At 41.0% G+C, this 23181-nt stretch overlaps 3 protein-coding genes across 5 annotated transcripts; 1 reads left to right on the top strand and 2 right to left on the bottom strand.

Annotated features, from left to right (window-relative positions):
- Positions 1–5530: 5530 nt before the first annotated feature.
- Positions 5531–8952, top strand: rhd (Rh blood group, D antigen). 2 transcript variants are annotated; one of them, NM_001123572.1, is given in 10 exon segments: positions 5660–5815; positions 6448–6634; positions 6899–7049; positions 7131–7278; positions 7390–7568; positions 7770–7907; positions 7979–8106; positions 8306–8385; positions 8471–8544; positions 8680–8939. In NM_001123572.1, coding segments are annotated over 10 exon segments (1263 nt in total). In that variant the 5' UTR covers positions 5660–5664; the 3' UTR covers positions 8707–8939.
- A 4-nt stretch (positions 8953–8956) lies between these two features.
- LOC106579881 (transmembrane protein 50A) lies at positions 8957–18019 on the bottom strand. Of its 2 annotated transcripts, none has more exons than XM_014160254.2 (7): positions 17806–18019; positions 16880–16990; positions 16678–16790; positions 16475–16542; positions 10193–10285; positions 9997–10057; positions 8957–9753 (listed from the first exon to the last, which is right to left on the bottom strand). In XM_014160254.2, exons 2-7 carry the CDS (start codon positions 16979–16981, stop codon positions 9708–9710), a joined length of 483 nt encoding a protein of 160 aa, XP_014015729.1. In that variant the 5' UTR covers positions 16982–16990; positions 17806–18019; the 3' UTR covers positions 8957–9707. The 2 variants fall into 2 exon arrangements, with proteins under 2 accessions (XP_014015729.1, XP_014015820.1); XM_014160345.2 differs by having other exon boundaries at positions 17564–17902.
- Positions 18020–20169: 2150 nt separating this feature from the next.
- On the bottom strand, positions 20170–22576 carry mgst3b (microsomal glutathione S-transferase 3b). Its single transcript, XM_014159960.2, has 4 exons — positions 22277–22576; positions 21595–21717; positions 20971–21043; positions 20170–20594 (listed from the first exon to the last, which is right to left on the bottom strand). Exons 1-4 carry the CDS (start codon positions 22400–22402, stop codon positions 20494–20496), a joined length of 423 nt encoding a protein of 140 aa, XP_014015435.1. The 5' UTR covers positions 22403–22576; the 3' UTR covers positions 20170–20493.
- Between the last annotated feature and the right edge of the window lie 605 nt (positions 22577–23181).

Raw genomic sequence — 23181 nt, 5'->3', positions numbered from 1 at the left:
TAATGGAATATTTAGAATTTTTTTGTCACGAATTGCGCCATGCGCACGACCCTTCTTTACCATTTCGGATATTGTCTGGAACGCACGAACAAAACGCCACTATTCGGATATAACGATGGATTATTTTGGACCAAACCAACATTTGTTATTGAAGTAGCAGTCCTGGGAGTGCATTCTGACGAAGACAACAAAAGGTAATCAAACTTTTATAATAGTAAATATGATTATGGTGAGTGCTAAACTTGCCGGGTGTCTAAATAGCTAGCCCGTGATGCCTGGGCTATGTACTTAGAATATTGCAAAATGTGCTTTCACCAAAAAGCTATTTTAAAATCGGACATATCGAGTGCATAGAGGAGGTCTGTATCTATAATTCTTAAAATAATTGTTATGCTTTTTGTGAACGTTTATCGTGAGTAATTTAGTAAAATGTTAGCGAACGTCACATGCTAATGTAAAAAGCTGGTTTTTGATATAAATATGAACTTGATTGAACAAAACATGCATGTATTGTATAACATAATGTCCTAGGGTTGTCATCTGATGAAGATCATCAAAGGTGAGTGCTGCATTTAGCTGTCTTCTGGGTTTTTGTGACATTATATGCTAGCTTGAAAAATGCGTGTCTGATTATTTCTGGCTTGGTACTCTGCTGACATAATCTAATGTTTTGCTTTCGTTGTAAAGCGTTTTGAAATCGGACAGTGTGGTTAGATTAACGAGAGTCTTGTCTTTAAATAGCTGTAAAATAGTCATATGTTTGAGAAATTGAAGTAATAGGATTTTTAAGGTTTTGAAAATCGCGCCACAGGCTTCAAGTGGCTGTTACGTAGGTGGGACGAATTCGTCCCGCCTAGCCCAGAGAGGTTAACACTTTTTTGGTTACTACATGATTCCATATGTGTTATTTCGTAGTTTTGAAGTCTTCGCTATTATTCTACAATGTATAAAATAGTAAAAATAAAGAAAAACCCTGGAATGAGTAGGTGTGTCCAAACTTTTGACTGGCACTGTATATAAATGTGATTTCATTTTTTTGTATTTTTAATACATTTGCAGAAATGTCTAAAAACCTGTTTTATCTTTGTCATTATGGGGTATTGTGTGTAGATTGATGAGGGGAAAAAAAACAATTTAATCTATTTTAGAATAAGGCTGTAGCATAACAAAATGTGGAGAAAGTCAATGGGTCTGATTACTTTCCGAATGCACTACTTTGTCCGAGTTGACAGAAAACAATCTCTCATTCCTTTGTCACAAAATGTATTAATGCTTTGCCCTGAAATTACTGCTTTGGAAAACAAACATACATACACTGAAGAAAAATATAAACACAACATGTAATGTGTTGGACCCATGTTTCATGAGCTGAAATTAAAGATCCCAGAAATATTCCATATGCACAAAAAGCATATTATATTTCTCTCAAATTTGGTGCACAAATTTGTTACATCCCTGTTAGTGAGCATTTGTCCTTTGCCAAGATAATCCATCCATCTGACAGTTGTGACATATCAAGAAGTGGATTAAACTGTTCTCTCTGCTACCGCATGGCGAGTGGTACCGGAGCGCCAAGTCTAGGTCCAAGAGGCTTCTAAACAACTTCTAACCCCAAGCCATAAGACTCCTGAACATCTAGTCAAATGGCTACCCAGACTATTTGCATTGCCCCCCCCTGCACCACTGCCACTCTGTTGTCATCTATGCATAGTCACTTTAATTAACTCTACCTACATGTACATACTACCTCAACTAACCGGTGCTGTTGGTTAGGGGCTCGTAATTAAGCATTTCACTGCACACGGCACATGTGACTAATAAAATTGGATTTGATTTGATCTGTAGACAATTCCTGGAAGCTGAAGATGTTCTTCCGTGGCCTACATACAGTACTCACCAGACATGTCACTCATTGATTATGTTTGGGAAGCTCTGGATTGATGTGTTCCACAGCGTGTTCCATTTCCCGCCAATATCCAGAAACTTCACACAGCCATTGAAGAGGCTAGAGGGACAACATTCCACAGGCCACAATCAACAGCTTGATAAACACTGTGCGAAGGAGATGTGTCAAACTGCATGAGGCAAATGTTGGTCACACCAGATACTGACTGGTTTTCTGATCCACGTGCCTACCTTTTTTTTTTAAAGATATCTGTGTCCAACAGATGCATATCTGTATTCCCAGTCATGTGAAATCCATAGATTAGGGCCTCATTTATTTATTTTAACTGACTGATTTCATTATCAGAACTGTAACTCAGTAAAATCTTTGAAATTGTTGCATGCTGCGTTTATATTTTGTTCAGTATAGATACTTCAACTGCTGCCATCTGACTGTTTTTTTTCTTCATTTAGGGCATTTAGAATTCATAATCAAGGACAATATCCATCACAACTTTATTGAATGCCTAGTATTACACAGCAAGGTATTTTTGCAATCTTTACATAGTACCCTTGATCTCCATTTTGTATTGCTGTAAAAGGAGTCCATTATTCCACAAGGTAATGTTTTACTCACTCTCTGCTCCATGTCAATAGCTATGGCTACCCAATGTGATGACCTGACATTATTACTACGCTGAACACCACCAATTGAACTTTGCAATGTGTTGAACTCTTGAGAATTGTGTTCTGTAGGTGTCACTGAGTAGGCTGATACCCCATTTCATGGGTGCACAATCCATAGGTTTGGCTGTACACTGCATACAGTGGGGCAAAAAAGTATTTAGTCAGCCACCAATTGTGCAAGTTCTCCCACTTAAAAAGATGAGAGAGGCCTGTAAGTTTCATCATAGGTTCACTTCAACTATGACAGACAAAATGAGGAGAAAAAAAAATCCAGAAAATCACATTGTAGGATTTTTAATGAATTTATTTGCAAATTATGGTAGAAAATAAGTATTTGGTCAATAACAAAAGTTTATCTCAATACTTTGTTATACACCCTTTGTTGGCAATGACACAGGTCAAATGTTTTCTGTAAGTCTTCACAAGGTTTTCACACACTGTCGCTGGTATTTTGGCCCATTCCTCCATGCAGATCTCCTCTAGAGCAGTGTTGTTTTGGGGCTGTCGCTGGGCAACACGGACTTTCAACTCCCTCCAAAGATTTTCTATGGGGTTGAGATCTGGAGACTGGCTAGGCCACTCCAGGACCTTGAAATGCTTCTTACGAAGCCACTCCTTCGTTGCCCGGGCGTTGTGTTTGGGATCATTGTCATGCTGAAAGACCCAGCCACGTTTCATCTTCAATGCCCTTGCTGATGGAAGGAGGTTTTCACTCAAAATCTCACGATACATGGCCCCATTCATTCTTTCCTTCACACGGATCAGTCGTCCTGGTCCCTTTGCAGAAAAACAGCCCCAAAGCATGATGTTTCCACCCCCATGCTTCACAGTAGGTATGGTGAACTTTGGATGCAACTCAGCATTCTTTGTCCTCCAAACACGACAAGTTGAGTTTTTACCAAAAAGTTATATTTTGGTTTCATCTGACCATATGACATTCTCCCAATCCTCTTCTGGATCATCCAAATGCTCTCTAGCAAACTTCAGACGGGCCTGGACATGTACTGGCTTAAGCAGGGGGACACGTCTGGCACTGCAGGATTTGAGTCCCTGGCGGCGTAGTGTGTTACTGATGGTAGGCTTTGTTACTTTGGTCCCAGATCTCTGCAGGTCATTCACTAGGTCCCCCCGTGTGCTTCTGGGATTTTTGCTCAACGTTCTTGTGATCATTTTGACCCCACGGGGTGAGATCTTGCGTGGAGCCCCAGATCGAGGGAGATTATCAGTGGTCTTGTATGTCTTCCATTTCCTAATAATTGCTCCCACAGTTGATTTCTTCAAACCAAGCTGCTTACCTATTGCAGATTCAGTCTTCCCAGCCTGGTGCAGGTCTACAATTTTGTTTCTGGTGTCCTTTGACAGCTCTTTGGTCTTGGCCATAGTGGAGTTTGGAGTGTGACTGTTTGAGGTTGTGGACAGGTGTCTTTTATACTGATAACAAGTTCAAACAGGTGCCATTAATACAGTTAACGAGTGGAGGACAGAGGAGCCTCTTAAAGAAGAAGTTACAGGTCTGTGAGAGCCAGAAATCTTGCTTGTTTGTAGGTGACCAAATACTTATTTTCCACCATAATTTGCAAATAAATTCATAAAAAATCCTACAATGTGATTTTCTGGATTTATTTTCTCATTTTGTCTGTCATAGTTGACGTGTACCTATGATGAAAAATACAGGCCTCTCTCATCTTTTTAAGTGGGAGAACTTGCACAATTGGTGGCTGACTAAATACTTTTTTGCCCCACTGTATAAGTATGCCCCCAATGCAATTCTGAAGATATATCCACAGTGTGATTTCAACCGATTTTTACATTTTCAGCCAAATTAACTAATAATTGTATTTTGTTGAATTTATATAACAACATTCCAACCTTGTTTAGCATGATCTAGTCCAATTGTGGAATGTTTCCACTAATTGTATCGGTTTTCTTTTTTTTGAAGCGAACTGCCGATTCCACTATTGTTGCTTACTCTGTTGTTCACAACACACTGGTAGCTGCGGTGCACACCGTTCTATGGCCCGTGGCCTGTTACGTGAACTGGCAAAAGCGGGGAGCCCTTCTCAAATGAACAGCAGCAGGCTACGGGTGCTTTCATGACTGGTGCCGCATCTGTGTGAATTGGACCATTTTCCTGTCCTGCTAAGCATTCAAAATGTAAAGAGTACTTTTGGATGTCAGGGACAATGTATGGCGTAAAAAGTACACTATTTTATTTAGGAATGTAGTTAAGTAAAAGTAGTCAAAAATATAAATAGTAAAGTAAGGATACCACAAAGTACTCTAGTACTTCAAAGTAATTTTACTTAAGTACTTTACACCGCTGAGCTTCTGCTACAGCCTATATCAATGAGCGTTAGCATTCTAGCTAACAACTGCTGCATCCAAAATAGTTATTTTGCAAAGATCACAGCCAAATATAATCTTAGCGACTGTTCAAGCAAGAATCATTGTAAGTGTATGAGAACCTAAAAAAGTTATTTTGTTTGGAAGTAATATTGTAATAATGTTGAATGTGTGCAGGTGGTGATGGCTTTCTTACTGCGAGAGTCGCGCCATCTGTGCATGACGTTCGTGTGTCGTGTACTGGGAAACGGTCTACACTTTATAGATTTGTGGGTAGTAAACAAGTGCACATTTTAGGATAAATTATATATTATTCAGACGCAACCACTCACACTGGAGCAATTTGCACAACCTGGGCACAGGTTTTCAAAACATTTTTGATAAATGTAGGCTACAGTAGGCTCCTGCAGACGATTTTCTACTGGGATTCTGCCTACTAGCATATTTTTTCACTTTCAAATGCGGTTTAAAGTAAACTGATATTATTTATCTAAAATGAAAACACCATGTCTTCAAAACCGAATCAATGTGTAACGTCATCTACTCTACACGCACATCGATACAAAATAGGGATTGCCCAAACACCTGCAGCAGCGTCGACATTTTTACTTGTAAACATAAACAGATAAAACAGAGGGTAAAGTAGCTGCTCTTCCTTGCCCAATGGGACATTCCGGTTTCGCGTAGAAGGGGTTGTGCGCAGACAATTCTGTTTTGGAATCATTTGGTCATTTTTGGTTAGAAGCGCCGATGGCTCCCCAATACGCACAGAGTCTCCGCTTTCGTCTGCCGCCTCTGCTCTTTTTCCTGCAGACGGGATTCATCGTAGTATTTATTTTTTATGTTGACATTGAACAAAATGTACAAACTAAACAACATGCATTCACCAACTATTACTCAGGTGAGTTAAAGAACAATTGTAATGTGCTTTTTTGGAGAGGTGGTGTACAGAGGTATACTTCAAGATAATTATTAATATTGTTATTATGAGACAAAAAAAGTTTCTTACTAAAGCATGCTCTGGGAATATATTAGTTAAATGTAATCAGCATTTCAAACAACAAAGCCACCTCTCCACTACAGCTGAGTGATGGGACTGGAGGATGGGACTGGAGAAATATAACCACTCAAATTAATAGACAAACAATGGGTAAAAGGACTGCCCATCCATGAGATCAAAATTATAGTTTTCACAATGTTTTGAGGCTATAGCCTAGTGTTTGTTTACAGACACAGACAGACAGAGAGAGAGAACAAAAAAATGGGTAGGGCCTGCCAACACTGGTAATGAGTGATAAATGCTTAATCTGGTTGGGCCAGCAAGAGTTGCGGCTGGACTTGTTGGGGTGGATATGTCCTCCCAAAGCTTTCCCACATAACAGCTAGCTCCATTGTGCACAGTTTCAGTGATACACAATATTTGTGTGGGGCAACACAAAACAATTCAACTCTATCCTCTTACAGGCTTACAAGACTAGTGATACAATGTCTTTCCCAGCTGTGACATATTAGGTGTCCCCTCTTTCCTCACAGAATTTCAGGATGTTCATGTGATGGTGATTCTGGGTTTTGGCTTTCTGGCCACATTCCTGGTGCGGTACAGCTTCAGTGGAGCAGGATTTACCCTCCTAGTGGCAGCCATGGCTGTCCAGTGGGCAGTTATCCTGAACGGTGTTGAGTCTATGTATCACAGAGGAAAGATCTGGATAAATATGAGAAGGTATTGAGAAATAAGTTGAGGTGTATGGGATAGGCATTATCTTATTTCATTATGTTTAAATGGTGCATTTCTTTCTTATTCATTCGGCATTGAGGCATAGTGTAATTGGATCTAAACTTCAGATTTGATGGGAGATTTGAACATTACAAAATGTTAGATCCCAGATTTTTTACCTGCCAATTTGATTATAGCTAATATCTATATTTAGTTGTCTGTTGGAAGCATATATCATAAATATTGAACCCCTTTTCCTGTTTGGACCAGTTTGGTTGTTGCAGAGATGTGCACAGCTTCCTCCCTCATTGCCATAGGTGCTGTCCTTGGGAAGACCAATCCTGTCCATCTCCTTCTTATTGCCCTGTTGGAGATATCTGGATTTGTGCTGAATGGCTGGCTACTCCAGACATTCCTAAAGGTAAGCCGATAAAGTGATGAATCTGATGACGATGTGTTTTTAGACAGTATACTGATGATTGGGTGGTCTGTTTACACACAGGTGCAGTTTCTGAATACCATCATGCTTCTCCACATCTTTGGGGCCTTCTTTGGACTGATGCTATCATGGGTCCTGTACAGACAGGGATCCGAGCAACAGCATGAGAAAGAGAAAATTGACCGCAAGACCGGTCTGTTCTCTGTAATGGGTACATGGAAATGCTAGTGCTCCACTAATAATGTGTTTGTTGTTTGACAGGGCTGTTTGCAATAATACAAGTGTTAACTTCTGGTTGGTACGTGCATCTCTTCCTCTCCAGGGACTCTGTTCCTGTGGATGTTCTGGCCCAGTTTTAACTCTGTGCTGGTAGAGGTGGATCATCTTGACAGAGGGAGGAACCTGAGAGCTGTCTACAGCACCTACCTGGCCCTGGCAGTCAGTGCCGTCACAGCTGCTGGTTTCTCTGTCCTCACTAGTCCCCAAGGGAAACTCAACCTGGTAATGACCTGAAAACATGTTTGAATGGCCAGGGCCACCCATAGGTGGGAAGTTAAAGGGCAGCGGTAGCCATTAAAGTGGGATATTGATCAAGTAGAATAGAAGAACAATTTAAGAATTTCACATATTTTGTCATCTTGAGGGATAGAGTTGCCCTATCCGATCCACTAAAATAATTGTGTGGATGTTTTCTCCTCTCAGTTTCATATTCAGAGATGTACTCTTGCTGGTGGTGTTGCTATTGGGGTTGCTATGTCAGCCGTTCATTTGCCGTGGGTAGCTATGGCGATTGGATTTGCTGCTGCACTGATATCAACCTTGGGATCCCGATACATTAAGGTACGTATAAACAAATAAATGAATTGCCCGTGGGCTTTCACTATCTCATATTATTGCTTTTGATCTTTCAGCCCCTCATGCTGTTTGCGTTTGAGTGTCATGACACCTGCGGAGTCCTTAGTGTCCATGGTCTGCCTGGAATCCTGGGGTGGATGGTTCAACTTCTCCTACAGATCGCTGACTCTGATGATCTCACAACGTACGCAGCATTAAAAGCACCTATGTTTACAGGATATGAAGAGCATTGGGGACATGTATAAAAAAAAATGTATCTCCGCATTTGATAAGGCATTACATTATAACAATCACTCTACTTATATAAATAATTTAAGGTGAATACATAAGAACATGTTCAAATTTATAGGGGTGTCCTTTGAATGAGGTTATGAATCTTTCAGGGCTGTCCGATTTGCTGTGTTCCACATTTGCACGCTCCTCATCACCCTGAGCCTGAGCATGATTCTGGGAATCATCACAGGTGACTTTCAACAGTACTGTACATATGTTATTGGACTCACTGGTGGATTGGAGTTTTAACCACAAACATGTTCCTTCCTGCTCAGGTTTTCTTCTGAAATGTAATTTCTGGAGGCCACCCCAGAACAAGAAATTCTTTGATGACCAGGCCTTCTGGGATGTAAGTAATCAGTGATGACAGAAAGACTCAGTTTGTTTCAAACAATTGATAGGTTAAAAAAGATATTCATGCAGTTGCAGCAATACATTTGTGCCTCTAAAGTTATGCTATCTAACTTAAATCATTGTTTTTCAGTTTCCCCACCTAGGCGGGAAAAATTGAGAGGTTGGAAAAGAAAAAAGGAACAAGTGTTGAGTGTCAGGAGAGCAATGAACCAATGCATCATTTCAACCATACAATATTCCCATGCATCTTCAACTTATTACATTTTTCAAAATGTGTAGTATGTGAAACCAGCACTGGAATATGTGATTGTGATTATTTTGTGTTAGTCAAACTTTCAATATTAGCCAAGATAAGAGAGAAACTGGCCTGTGAGAGCTGCGAATAAAGACTTGTCATCTCGTACGTGTGTGTTGTACATTTTGTGTTTAATGCTGCCATGGTGGTTCAGGATCAGAAAAGTGACCTCCTGGTTAGGTTAATATACAAGTACTGTAAATGTATAAGCATTACAGTCAAATACAGTCAAAGAATAGACGCATTGAAACCTTGAATCAAACCACACAAACTACAGCTTGAGTTAAGAACCTTCAAATGATGGTTCAGTATAACTACTCAATTAGAGACTCCACATCTAGACAAGTTATTGTAAAACTTTTGTTTGCCCACATTGAAGGTTCAATTATTTTCAGTAAATGTACAGTAAGTAAATCTACTTACAACATTAACCCTCCGAGATATATACATATATATGTCCTATATTTTCCCCCTCAGATGTTTGTACCTTAATAATGAACATTTCCTCATCAAAAGGAGCAAAATATATCATTAGAGTGCAAATGGGTATTGTAAATAATCTGTTTTTGAAGGTTTCCATTATACATAATGTAAGATGGTAAATTGTAACAGAATAGCTCCATACTTTGAGTGAAAATAAAATAACATTGCATTAAGAGAAATTGCAAATTGTGCTTTTTATATTGTAAAAAGTGCATTTGTACAACCAATTTACCAATGTTAATCTAAAAGCTAAAAAAAAAGTTATCATACAAAATGAATATTTTGTATTGCTTGAAAAACAGAAAGTAGGTGTTTTGATTGAACAAAGCGTAGACTGTCTCAGAAAAAGAGAACAGATCGTATGACATGGAGAGAAATCATTATTGCCACAAGTCTTCAGTGCGTCCAAATTTAAACACCAAGCCCCTGCAAGAAAAGACTGGGTGTCTATTTAGAGAAAATAACTAGCATAGACAATGTATTGTAATGTAGTTCTAGTTAAAAGGTATTATAGTTAATTTTAGACTATAATACATTTAAGTGACGTATTCACTACTAGGCCAGAAATACATTCCAAGGGAATATGAGAATACCTATAGTACATATAACTTAACAGAAAATGACATTTAATTAAGGTAAAACATGAAGAATATTTTGAAGAATACTTACCCAAAGAAAATGAATGCATTTTGAAAGAAAACGGCAATACCAGGATACACAACAGGTTTCTCTGTGAAAATATTTTTTTTTTAAACTTTACTATCATTCTTTACAATTTTTTGCACAGTGACCGCTCAATGTCTATAAGCTATTAGTTTGGGTTATATAACCATAATCACATGTTGAGTGGGAATGCTGGACTTACTGGGCACTACGAAGCCTCCGAACAGGATCCACATGGAAGCAATAAGAGATCCAAACGCCAGCATGAAGCCAATGAAGAGCCACACACGAGCTCCTGCAATCAGTGATACAATGAGGTGGAAGGGACTCATTAGGGTCTGAAGCTCCATCTTTAATTTCAAATCAAAGTTTATTTGTCATGTACTCTGAATACAACAGGTGTAGACCTTACAGTGAAATGCTTACTTACAGGCTCCAACCAATAGTGCAAAAAAGGTATTAGGTGAGCAATAGGTAGGTAAAGAAATAAAACAACAGTAAAAAGACAGGCTATATACAGTAGCGAGGCTATAAAAGTAGCGAGGCTACATACAGACACCGATTAGTCAGGCTGATTGAGGTAGTATGTACATGTAGATATGGTTAAAGTGACAATGCATATATGATGAACAGAGAGTAGCAGTAGCGTAAAAGAGGGGTTGGCGGGTTGTGGGTGGGACACAATGCAGATAGCCCGGTTAGCCACTGTGAGCGAGCACTGGTTGGTCGGCCCAATTAAGGTAGTATGTACATGAATGTATAGTTAAAGTGACTATGCACATATGATAAACAGAGATTAACAGCAGCGTAAAAAAAGGGGTTGGAGGGGGGGGCACACATTGCAAATAGTCCAGGTAGCCATTTGATTACCGGTTCAGGAGTCTTATGGCTTGAGGGTAAAAACCTTCAGTTTCCTGAGGGGGAATAGGCTTTGTCGTGCCCTCTTCACAACTGTCTTGGTGTGCTTGGACCATTCTAGTTTGTTGTTGATGTGGACACCAAGGAACTTGAAGCTCTCAACCTGCTCCACTACAGCCCTGTCGATGAGAATGGGGGCGTGCTCTGTCCTCCTTTTCCTGTAGTCCACAATAATCTCCTTAGTCTTGGTTACGTTGAGGGATAGGTTGTTATTCTGGCACCACCCAACCAGGTCTCTGACTTCCTCCCTATAGGCCGTCTCGTCGTTGATCAGGCCTACCACTGTTGTGTCGTCTGCAAACTTAATGATGGTGTTGGAGTCATGCCTGGCCATGCAGTCGTGGGTGAACAGGGACTACAGGAGGGGACTGAGCACGCACCCCTGGGGAGCTCCAGTGTTGAGGATCAGCGTGGCAGATGTGTTGCTACCTACCCTCACCACCTGGGGGCGGCCCGTCAGGAAATCCAGGATCCAGTTGCAGAGGGAGGTGTTTAGTCCCAGGATCCTTAACTTAGTGATGAGCTTTGAGGGTACTATGGTGTTGTCAATGAATAGCATTCTCACGTAAGTGTTCCTTTTGTCCAGGTGGGAAAGGGCAGTGTGGAGTGCAATAGCGATTGCATCATCTGCGGATCTGTTTGGGCGGTATGCAAATTGGAGTGGGTCTAGGGTTTCTGGGATAATGGTGTTGATGTGAGCCACTACAGTATTGGTATTACAGACTCAATCAGGGACATGTTGAAAATGTCAGTGAAGACACCTGCCAGTTGGTCAGCACATGCCCGGAGCACACGTTCTGGTAATCCGTCTGGCCCCGCAGCCTTGTGTATGTTGACCTGTTTAAAGGTCTTACTCACGTCGGCTACGGAGAGCGTGATCACACAGTCGCCTGGAACAGCTGATGCTCTCATGCATGCCTCAGTGTTGCTTGCCTCGAAGCGAGCATAGAAGTGATTTAGCTCATCTGGTAGGCTAGTGTCACTGGGCAGCTCGTGGCTGTGCTTCCCTTTGTAGTCTAGTTTGCAAGCCCTGCCACATAAGACGAGCGTCGGAGCCGGTGTAGTATGATTCAATCTTAGCCCTGTATTGACGCTTTGCCTGTTTGATGGTTCGTCACAAGGCATAGCAGGATTTCTTGTAAGCATCCGGGTTAGAGTCCCGCTCCTTGAAAGAGGCAGCTCTACCCTTTAGCTCAGTGCGAATACTGCCTGTAATCCATGGCTTCTGGTTGGGGTATGTATGTACAGTCACTGTGGGGACGACGTCCTCGATGCACTTAATGATAAAGCCAGTGACTGATGTGGTGTACTCCTCAATACCATCGGAAGAATCCCGGAACATGTTCCAGTCTGTGATAGCAAAACAGTCCTGTTGTTTAGCATCTGCTTCATCTGACCACTTTTTTAAATAGACCGAGTCACTGGTGCTTCCTGCTTTAAATTTTTGCTTGTAAGCAGGAGGATAGAGTTGTGGTCGGATTTACCATATGGAGGGCGAGGGAGAGCTTTGTACGCATCTCTGTGTGGAGTACAGGTGATCTAGAATTATTTTCCTTCTGGTTGCACATTTAACATGTTGATGGAAATTTCCCTGCATTAAAGTCTCCGGCCACTTGGAACGCCGCCTCTGGGTGAGTGGTTTCCTGTTTTCTTATTTCCTTAAACAGCTGACTGAGTGTGGTCTTAGTGCCAGCATCTGTCTGTGGTGGTAAAGAAACAGCCACGAAAAGTATAGCTGAAAACTCGTTAGGCAAGTAGTGTGGCCTGCAATTTATCACAATATACTCTACTTCAGGTGAGCAAAATCTAGAGACTTCCTTAGATTTCATGCACCAGCTGTTGTTTACAAATATGCATAGACCGCCAACCCTCGTCTTACTGGAGTGTGCTGTTCTATCTTGCAGGTGCAGCTTTTATCCCGCTAGCTGAATATCCATGTCGTCATTCAGCCACAATTCCGTGAAACATAGGATATTACAGTTTTGATGTCCTGTTGGTGGATATTCGTGATCGTACCTCGTCTAGTTTATTGTCCAATGATTGCACGTTGGCGAGTAGTATTGACGGAAATGGCAGCTTTCCCACTCGCCTTCTCCGGGTCTTGACCAGGCATCCGGCTCTTTGTCCTCCGTACCTGTGTCGCTTCCTCTTGCAAATAACGTGGATGTTGGCCCTGTGGGGTGTTTGGAGGATGTCTTGTGCGTGAAAAACCCCCACATAATAACACAATTGGTTGGGCGTCCATAAAGCTGATGCCATTTAAACTGTATGTGGGTATGTGTAGATTTTATTATTTATTTTACCTTTATTTAACTAGGCAAGTCAGTTAAGAACAAATTCTTATTTTCAATGACGGCCTAGGAACAGTGAGTTAACTGCCTTGTTCATGGGCAGAATGACAGAATTTTACCTTGTCTGCTCAGGGATTCGATCTTGCAACCTTTCGGTTACTAGTACAACGCTCTAACCACTAGGCTACCTGCCGCCCCAATCTCCCTCTGTGTGTGTGCGTATTGTAAGAGCAAAAAGTCACAGCTTCTGGGCCCCCAAAATCCAATTAAAGGAGAAGTTTACCCAAAATCCAGAAACTTCCAAGTGATTCAATACATTTAAACTAGTTCAGTGGAGTTTGCCCTCTTCCCCTAGTGCTGTAATGAAAAAGCTGCAAAAATGGGTCATGTGACTCGTGACGTTGCTGGAAAATTACATGATTCAGAAATCTGCGAAGTGTAGACAAATTATTTGTTTTATTGAAAGCGTACGGTCGAAGTAGCTTTTTGTCAAAAGTACTACCGGTTGTCAGGAAATGTGTACTTTTCCATCTAAAACATTTGCAAATATTTTATATTATTTTATGTGGCCGACTGCCACAGCAGCGGCGATGGGTAACAACTGTGCATGTGCGCTCTCTGGGAAATACCTGCTACGTAGAAACGTTATGCCCTTATTCACAGATGCACATTGTTACACATTAGTTATACAAAGGAATCAACAACCTACAAACATACTGTATGTCTGATGACGAAATACTCACGAGCGATGAAAACTACTGGAGGGGTGCCGATGGTGTTGTTGAACCGTATTTATTTGAGCCAGAGTATTCGGACAAAGAATTGAGGCAAATTGAGCTTCAGATGGCTGGCGTTGCTCTAGCCTCCAAAGCGTAGCAGTAGCTGGACTACAGCCCCAACCCATCCCCAGGATCAACACAGACTGGTGGTGCAGTTGTGGCAATTACGCTCCAATGCCACGAATGAGGAATGTTACCAGAAAATTTGACTACAATTCTTACAGAAATAGAGGCACATAATGATAAGGAGCAGTTCATTTACATTATGAATCAAATAACATTTTATTGGTCACATACACATATCTTGCTGCCCACAAATTCTGGTGCCCTGGGAACTATTTTCCGTATTCGAAAAAAGAATTGGAGACGCACCTCTGTTCCAGCTTGGCCAAATGGACAGTTATCTAACGAGTTAGTAGCTACTTTACTTTATTGAATGATTGCTTTTCATAAACCTCCATGACGGAGACCGTTAGTTAGTGGGTATACGTTTTCACATTAACCCAAAACACTATATAGTCTATATTCATTTATCCCAATGTTTTGCAATGCAAGGTGACATAATGTCTGTTGTCTCTCAACTCCCCATGTCAAAAATACACAGGGCACATATGCTAACGTGTAGAGCACATAAGCCTACACTACATGACCAAAAGTATGTGGACACCAGCTCGTCAAACATCTCATTCCAAAATCATGGGCATTAATATGGAGTTGGTCCCCCTTTGCTGCTATAACAGCCTCCACTCTTCTGGGAAGGCTTTCCACTAGAAGTTGGAACATTGCTGCGGGGACTTGCTTCCATTCAGGCACAAGAGCATTAGTGAGGTCGGGCACTGATGTTGGGCGATTAGGTCTGGCTAGCAGTCGCCATTCCAATTCATCCCAAAGGTGTTCGATTGGGTTGAGGTCAGGGCTCTGTGCAGACCAATCAAGTTCTTCCACACCGATCTTGACATCCATTTCTGTATGGACCTTGCTTTGTGCACGGGGGTATTGTCATGCTGAAACTGTTGCCACAAAGTTGGAAGCCCAGAATCGTCTACAATGGAACTAAGGGGCCTAGCCCGAATCATGAAAAACAGCCCCAGACCATTATTCCTCCTCCACCAAACTTTACAGTTGGCACTATGCTTTGGGGCAGGTAGCGTTCTCCTGGCATCCACCAAAACCAGATTCGTCCGTCGGACTGCCAGATGGTGAAGCGTGATTCATCAGTCCAGAGAACGCATTTCCACAGCTCCAGAGTCCAATGGCAGCGAGCTTTACACCACTCCAGCTGACAATTGGCATTGCTAATGGTGAACTCAGGCTTGTGTGCGGCTACTCGGTCATGGAAACCTATTTTGTGAAGCTCCTGACAAACAGTTGAAGTTGCTTCTAGAGGCAGTTTGGAACTCCGTAGTCCAAACTGCCTCTACACGCTACGCAGCCCCCGTTTTGTGAGCTTGTGTGGCCTACCACTTCGCGGCTGAGCCATTGTTGCTGCTAGACGTTTTCACTTCACAATAACAGCAATTAAAGTTGACCAGGCAGCTCTAGTAGGGCAGAATTTTTGAAGAACTGACTTGTTGGAAAGGTGGCATCCTATGACGGTGCCACACTGAAAGTCACTGAGCTCTTCAGTAAGGCCATTCTACTGCCAGTGTTTCCTATGGAGATTGAATGGCTGGGTGTCTGCATACACTATATATTCAAAAGTATGCCTACATGATGATGCAATGGTAATAACACAATAAGAACCCCTCAAATGTCAAATCAGGCTAGGCTACATACCTCTGCACGCTTGCTTTGTCGCTTTCTCTTCTCAAACGTTCCTTTGTATTTTGCCACTGCACCAGATCCAGCCCATGGAAATACAGCCACAGCTGTATCTTTCAGTGTCCTTCAGTTTATTGTCCCCATCATTTCAGATTGCATATCCCGTTCATATGCATCGTCGCTGAAGTGCTTGCTAAACACGCAGCGGTGCAATGTGGGCTGCAGGAGTATTTACATCTTATTTACAATTTAAAATTGCTGCTAACCATCCTCTGCATCTTTTATCAGAAAACGTGGCATTTGGTACCTTCTTCTCAGCTCCTTCTCACCCCCCAAAATGTTTTATCCGTGACATCAAGCTCCATATAACGGCATATCGTGAAGCTTCTACGCAGCTGGGTCTAACCCCATAGGGTGCTCATAGGCAGTTGTTACTGCTGAGGCAGTCGGCTACATACAAGAATCGCTAATATTTTAGGTGGAAAAGTACACATTTCCTGACTCAAAACTGATGCTATTTTAGTCAAAAAACAAATAAAACAATAAAACAAAGAATTGTCCACAGAGCGAGGCCAGCATTCAGCAACGTCAGCAACCGAACACATACGTTCAGCTCTGAGCTGCTTGATTTATCTACATCATTCTGCATTTAGGACTACATCTTAAATTCAAGGAATAGAATGCAGTTAGGAAAAGGAATGCATTTAGGATTATTCCATTCTCTCATACACATACCTGTCTGTCCAATGCAACCTTCACTGTAGCTGTCCCCTCTCACTTGGCCATTTGAGACAGCATTGATCCTAGAGAAGTACCAAAGGCAAAAGTTGAAAGAGCTCAATTTATTTTCAAGGAGAATTTCAACAGACTGAATTCCTGAATTAAAATGAGACTGACCACAACCCCGTTGGACACATTCACAATACAGCATGACTTACATGAGAAAGGCCACAGTAGCGATGACACCACAGGCGTGATAGGCGTGATGGAAAGTCGCCTCATCTGGATAGTTCACAGCTGCATCAATGATTATCCACCAACCAGTGAAAAACTGCAGGAATATGGATTAGGATTTAGGAATACGCCTTCTTTCTCCCTTCACAGTGATGTACAGTTGTCAAATGTGATAGTAAAACATACCAGGACTCCAGCAGCTATAGATGCAATGGTGTTTCGCCTCTCTCCCCAGTCCACATTGCACTCGCATTCTCCGCACCGGATGCTGTCCAAAAACCCTGACATGGTTCTGAGCTGTGAAGGGAAAAGGAGCTGGGTTAGAGTACGAGACCCAGGCAGGGATGGAGTTGACTATTACAGCTAGGTAGCTAACTACAGTTCATGTATAATGCCTGCCCAATGAATACATTTACTTATCAAACCCACTACTGGTAAAATGTTGCCCAGATACTAGGTCATGAGATGGCATAAGTGCCAGGTACCTACTCCATGCATACGGAATAGTATACCGCATAGCTTCATGACACATGTGGTGTATCAACACGTAAAATGGACGAGGTAGCTATTTAGCTATATTTATAACAAGAATCCAACAGTTTAGCACTGTGAAACGAATGTTTAGTTGGCAAGCATCTGCTATTTGCTATGCCGACTCGGTTTACCTGAGCTTTCAGTGCTAAGGAGTCACCTATTTAGTGCCCCATAAATGCTTTTTACACCTATATTGTGTAAAATTAGGTCAAGCTGCGTAAACACAAAGCTGTTACGATGCTCTAAAGCGCCTAAACTCTCAAACACAAATAATCTAATCAACAACCACCAGAACAAACGTAGTTTTCTTGAATCAAATTAATTATGATAACTTACACGTGTATCAATCGATAGCTAAATATTGTTTCAAATAAATTGATACTGCTCCATCTCCATGTGTGAGTTTGATCGCAGTCTATTGTTCAAAGCATTGGGTGCACCAGACCTTCCTTGAACGATCCTTCGTGTTGTTCGCAACGCAAGACCCAGTATCCCAAAATACAACAATATCTTAACAGCAATAACAAACAAACATTTGAAATTAAACTGTCACCTAATATTCATAGGTAATAAATTACCTTTTATTTGTTATGTTCGTTATGGACCCACCCAGACGCCGTTTATTACTTTGCTTCCGAGTGAGCTCAATCACACGCCTGCTCAGTTCACTTTCCACGCCTCTTTGATGTTAGAGATGCCAATGTCAGCATCAGTTGCGTATTTTTGTAGATCTGCTCTGCACTGTACCACAGTGTACTGTACTCACCGGTAGGGCAACTCGATCCGTTGAAATACTACAATACGAGCGCTTACTTCAAAAAGCGCACGCCCTAGTGGGCAGAGCTATTATGTTGCACTGGTACACGTTTTAATATTGTCCTTCTCCAAAAGCGTGGACTTGCACATTTATTCTCATCTCAGCGATTTAACAATGGTGTAAAGTAGTCAATGCTTACACATATCCAATGCTTGGATATCCATGAGGAGAGGGTTTGACAATTGGTATGCAGCCATTTATTTCAGGTGGCTTCATCAACAGATGGAATGAGTTCCATTGACTAAAATACAGTAGAATAAAATAACGTATATACATATGAGATTAGTAAAGAAGTATGTAAACATTATTAAAGTAACTAATGTTCCATTATTAAAGTGGCCAGTGATTCCAAGTCTATGTATATAAGGCAGGATTACTTTAAAGTACTACTTAAGTTGTTTTTTGGGGTATCTGTACTTTACTCTACTAGTTATATTTTTTATAACTTTTACTTCACTACATTCCTAAAGAAAATAATGTACTTTTTATTTTCCCTGACACCCAAAGTACTTGTTACATTTTGAATCCTTAGCAGTACAGGAAAATGGTCCAATTCACCCACTTATCAAGAGAATATCCCTGCTCATCCCTACTGCCTCTGATTTGGCGGACTCAATAAACACAAATGCTTCATTTGTAAATTATGTCAGCGTTGGAGTGTGCCCCTGACTATCCGTAAATTAAAAAAAAATATTAAATTGTGCCGTCTGGTTTGCCTAATATAAGGAATTTGAAATTATGTGTAGTTTACATTTTGATACTTAAATATATGTTTGGAATTACATTTACTTTTGATACTTATAAGTATATTTAAAATCAAATACTTTCAGATTTTTACTCAAGTAGTATTTTACTGGGTGACTTTCACTTCAGTCATTTTCTCTTAAGGTATCTTTCCTTTTACTCAAGTATGACAATTGGGTACTTTTTCCACCGCTGACATGCCTATATATGCCCACTGAGGAGTGGCTTATGGAGCGCTCTTTGAAATAAGCGCTCGTGTTGTCATATACCAACGGATCAAGTAATCTCGCCACACCGGCCCGCCAGTTAGGCAGGAAAAGCCAGTTTAAAGACAATGTATGCTTGATCCAAAAATGTGGTCAGAGGCTTCATATGGAGCGCCTTTCATGCTAATTTGTATCCACTAGCTAGCTACTACTAGTAGAGGGACTAATTGAATGGCACTGCATGGTCAATCTGACATCTGCATTGGCCGTGGAGTATTTAGGGTGATACGGCCTCTGCAAAGTCAGGTCATTCATACTTTTTGCGCTTCGCTGAGTTAGTTCTATTGGCACGCTAACTTCATGATAAGTTAAGCATTTTAGCTAACATTACTATTTTTATCTTCCTGTCACACAAATGTCGAATCCTTTCTCTGTGCTGCTGACAGTACTGCAGTTCAACCGGCTTTGTGCTGTGAATATATTTGGGGGAGTGTACTTCCAGGTATGAACAAAAGGAAAACATTTCAATAAAAAATGTGATATATTTTATTTGTTTTCTGTTACTCTATACCCAATTTGGAAACCATAAACAAGAACATTAGTTGAGATCCAATTTTCGTTTTTCAACTAGAAAAATTCTAAAATGATTAATTTCCTAATTTGACCTTGCCGAGATTAAAGGAAATACAAGTTATCCATAAGCACAGGGACTCACATGGATGGGCATTCATAAACTTCCATTGCAAACAGACACTGTAGGCTACAACCAGGACTGGGCCTGCTAACTGACATATACTGTTCAATATCAATTGAGGAGATACCTTACTTAAGTGTTTCAATTGCACTATTTTATAAAAACATTTTGAAAAGAGAATTCATAGAGCTGTGTGAAGTCAGTGATCACAGAGAATCACTATGGGCCAGTGGGTCACAACAGTTTAAGCTACTGTCTGCATCTCACTGGCATATTAAGGGGTGTGGGGGACCATTGGTTGGTAGATTGTTTCATGACCTAGTTTGATGTACAAGTCCACCAATTTACATGAAACAGTCAAGAGACCACAAGTGTCATATTATTTGCCTTCTATATTTCTCTACCCTTCGGAAAATTATATATCAAGTCTAGCACATAAGAATTAATAACATGGTTGAATATGAGATAAATAACTTCTGACAATGTTTCCATTCATCTTTATTAACATAGCGTTGTCAGTACATGGGCATGAAAGGTTACAAATGCCTGATAATCATATAAAAAAAACATCACAATCTTGGTCCTCACAGTATCAGCTAACAAAACTAAATTAAGTTGCAGTAACACATAGGCCTATAATTGTTTACACGCTGGTAAGACGACAGAAATGAAAGACTATCATAATTGAAAATATATTTTTCAGCTACATGATATCATAGTGGCTGTTTGAATAAAAAGGCACAAGCAACTGCAAGAGATATATTTCTTTAGTAAAAAGGGCAAATAGGGGACAGAACTAGCTGGCTCACAAGACTCCAAGCAACTGCAAAGCCACTGCGATGGAAAGAATGATGACTCCAAAATAACCAATGTACCCATAGGCACCCTTCATCCTCTTGGCTGGATCTGGGAGGGGGAATATAATTATTATAGTTTACAGCCATTTATAAAATGCTGAATAAGAGTGCGATTCTTCCAATCATTACCTGCTACCATTTTGCAGAATGTGGGGATATTTCAACACATTTCACAAAATACAGCTGTAGTACTAATTTTCATAATGGTATACAATAATGATGAAATGCAGTTATGGTTGAAATACTAAACAGTTGCTAAAAACATATCTAATCTACAAGGAGTGTATTGGGAGTTTAACCTTTTTCACTCATGCCCTGTGACCCTGTTTGTGAATTATTGAATGGAAACTGGCTCAAAAGTAATAAACAAAGATAAGAGATGTTGATGTCATGATGTGCAATGTCATTACAACAGATGGTCTTACCTCCGGTGTAGTAACCCCAGGCATAGGAGAACCTGCTGGTGACCCAGATGGCTCCCAGCACAGCTGCATAAGTCTTATAAGTGGAGGGATGAGTGATTGGATAACAATAAAAAGGGTAAAACACAGAGTGAGGAAGTAGGAGAGTGTAACAGCCAGTGAACTGTCAAATAGAGAAGACGCTGAATCATTGTCACAACACCAGTGAGGTGTGGCCTATACTAGTATGTGCTGTCGTTGGTTGTGTAAAGAGGACAGAAATGCAGCACATGCTGTCAATGATCATCCAGAGAACATGGTATGCCACTCCCACTTGGCTTACTTATTATCAGAAAATTACACTGGTGATAAACCTTTCTTTAGAAGCGTTTATCTATCAGTATTTACACAGGGATAAGGCCAATAGTGCACTGTGTGTGAGTTGACAAAAGAATGCTGTTCAACTAGGTAGTAGCATGCAGTAATTTGGAAGAGGATTTAGAGGATTTTAAAATGGGTGACTACTAGTTTCTGAATGTGGTTGTGAAAGAGCCACTCAAATGTAAACTGACATTAAATCCAACCCATGTGTGTGGCGGTGTAAGTGATGTAACCTGGTAATGCTGGTTTGTGTAAGCAGATACGTACTGGATAGACAAGAGCTGCAATGGTTTGAAACACAAGCCACTGTGGGTAGACCTCTAATGTGTTCTGGTGGGCCCTCTGGATGCAGTTGAACACCTGCTCCTTGTCACTGTACATGGTAGGGTACTGCCCAGTGGAGGAGAAAAACAATTCTGTGAGAAGTGGCATAGTAATACTCATTTTCTCTGAGCTCCTGTACCAGCAATAGGGATAGTAGTAGCCATCTACTACAACTGCATCATCATCGTTAGGATGGAGTAGGGGTGCATTAGGGCCAAGTTCTTGGAGACAAGATTCAAAATACTTGGCATAATGGAAGAGGGGAAAGACATTAACATATACAACGTCTGCATCATCAGGTGACCTGTATTTCTCATGTACATATTGTTGTTTGCATAACAGACTACTTACTATACATAGCGCAGGTCAAGTTCACTTCAATGTGTTTTGCTTTAGCCCCAAGTACATAACACCTCAAGTACGGTCAAGGCAAGAGGTGACCGACTGACACTGAATGAAGCTCCCAATTTGAGCAGGATTGGAATTCGTTTATATAAACTCGGGTCAGAACAGAAGAAGGCTATGTCCAGACGGATTACAGTGCTAAAATGTACTTATCTGGCATTGCAACACAGTTATTTAATTTCTGCATCATCATCATCATCCAGAAACATCATGTACTTACTTTCACATCGTATTTCTTTCTGGCAGCTCCAACCTTAACACCAAGATAAGTCAACATGATCCAGCTATAAAAGTATGTAAATATGACATATCCGAAGCTTGATGGCAAGAGCTCTAGAATTTCCATTGTAAAAGAACACAGCAAAATAACAACAAATTTTAAATTCGAGAATAACCTCCGACTGTATTCACGGCTTTGATAACAAGCAGGGGAGCGGTTATGTATGCTGTTCTCTCGCGATATTTATTTTCTCGCGCTGTGTTTAGTACGATCCATGTTTTTATATGATCTATTATGGTTCATACTGCTTGTACGGGTTGCTTGCCAGTAAACAGTAAACTCGTCCAAAACAATGTCTACGTTTTAATGCAATTCCGGTGTATTGGAAATAAACTTTGTTTGTAAACCACATAATGTGCACTCTATTTGGGAAAGATTTACTCATCACCCCACCGTCCTAACTGCTGTGGAAAGTGCATAGAATATGCGCAGTTCCTGTGGCAAACAGACCCTCAAGAACAAGCGGAATGTTTTCAAGCGGAAGGGGTTGCAGGGTGGAATTTTCAAGAGCGACACTCGATGACCTAGGCCGACTTCATCATTTTATGACTAGTTGTTTGGTCAAGCAGCAGACTAAACTCCACTCCATCATAGTTTATACACCATTTCAATAATAAAAAAAATAACCCAAGATAGATCACAGCCTGTCGTTTCCAATGGGAGCAAATTAATCAGTGGGCAGAACCAACTTCAATTGGCAAATACCTACTCAATGGTCACTGGCACGCTGGATAAGTGTGCAGTTCATAGATGAATCCCGATTTCAACTGTACCGGGCAGAAGGCGGTGTTAACAGCGTGTCCTATGGTGGCGGTGGGGTTATGGCATGGGCAGGCACAAGCTAC

Source organism: Salmo salar, chromosome ssa01 (genome assembly GCF_905237065.1).
Source record: "Salmo salar chromosome ssa01, Ssal_v3.1, whole genome shotgun sequence".
NCBI classification, from domain to species: Eukaryota; Metazoa; Chordata; class Actinopteri; order Salmoniformes; family Salmonidae; genus Salmo; species Salmo salar.
Note: the sequence above shows the minus strand (reverse complement) of the source record. Positions and strands in the feature narration are given on the sequence as shown.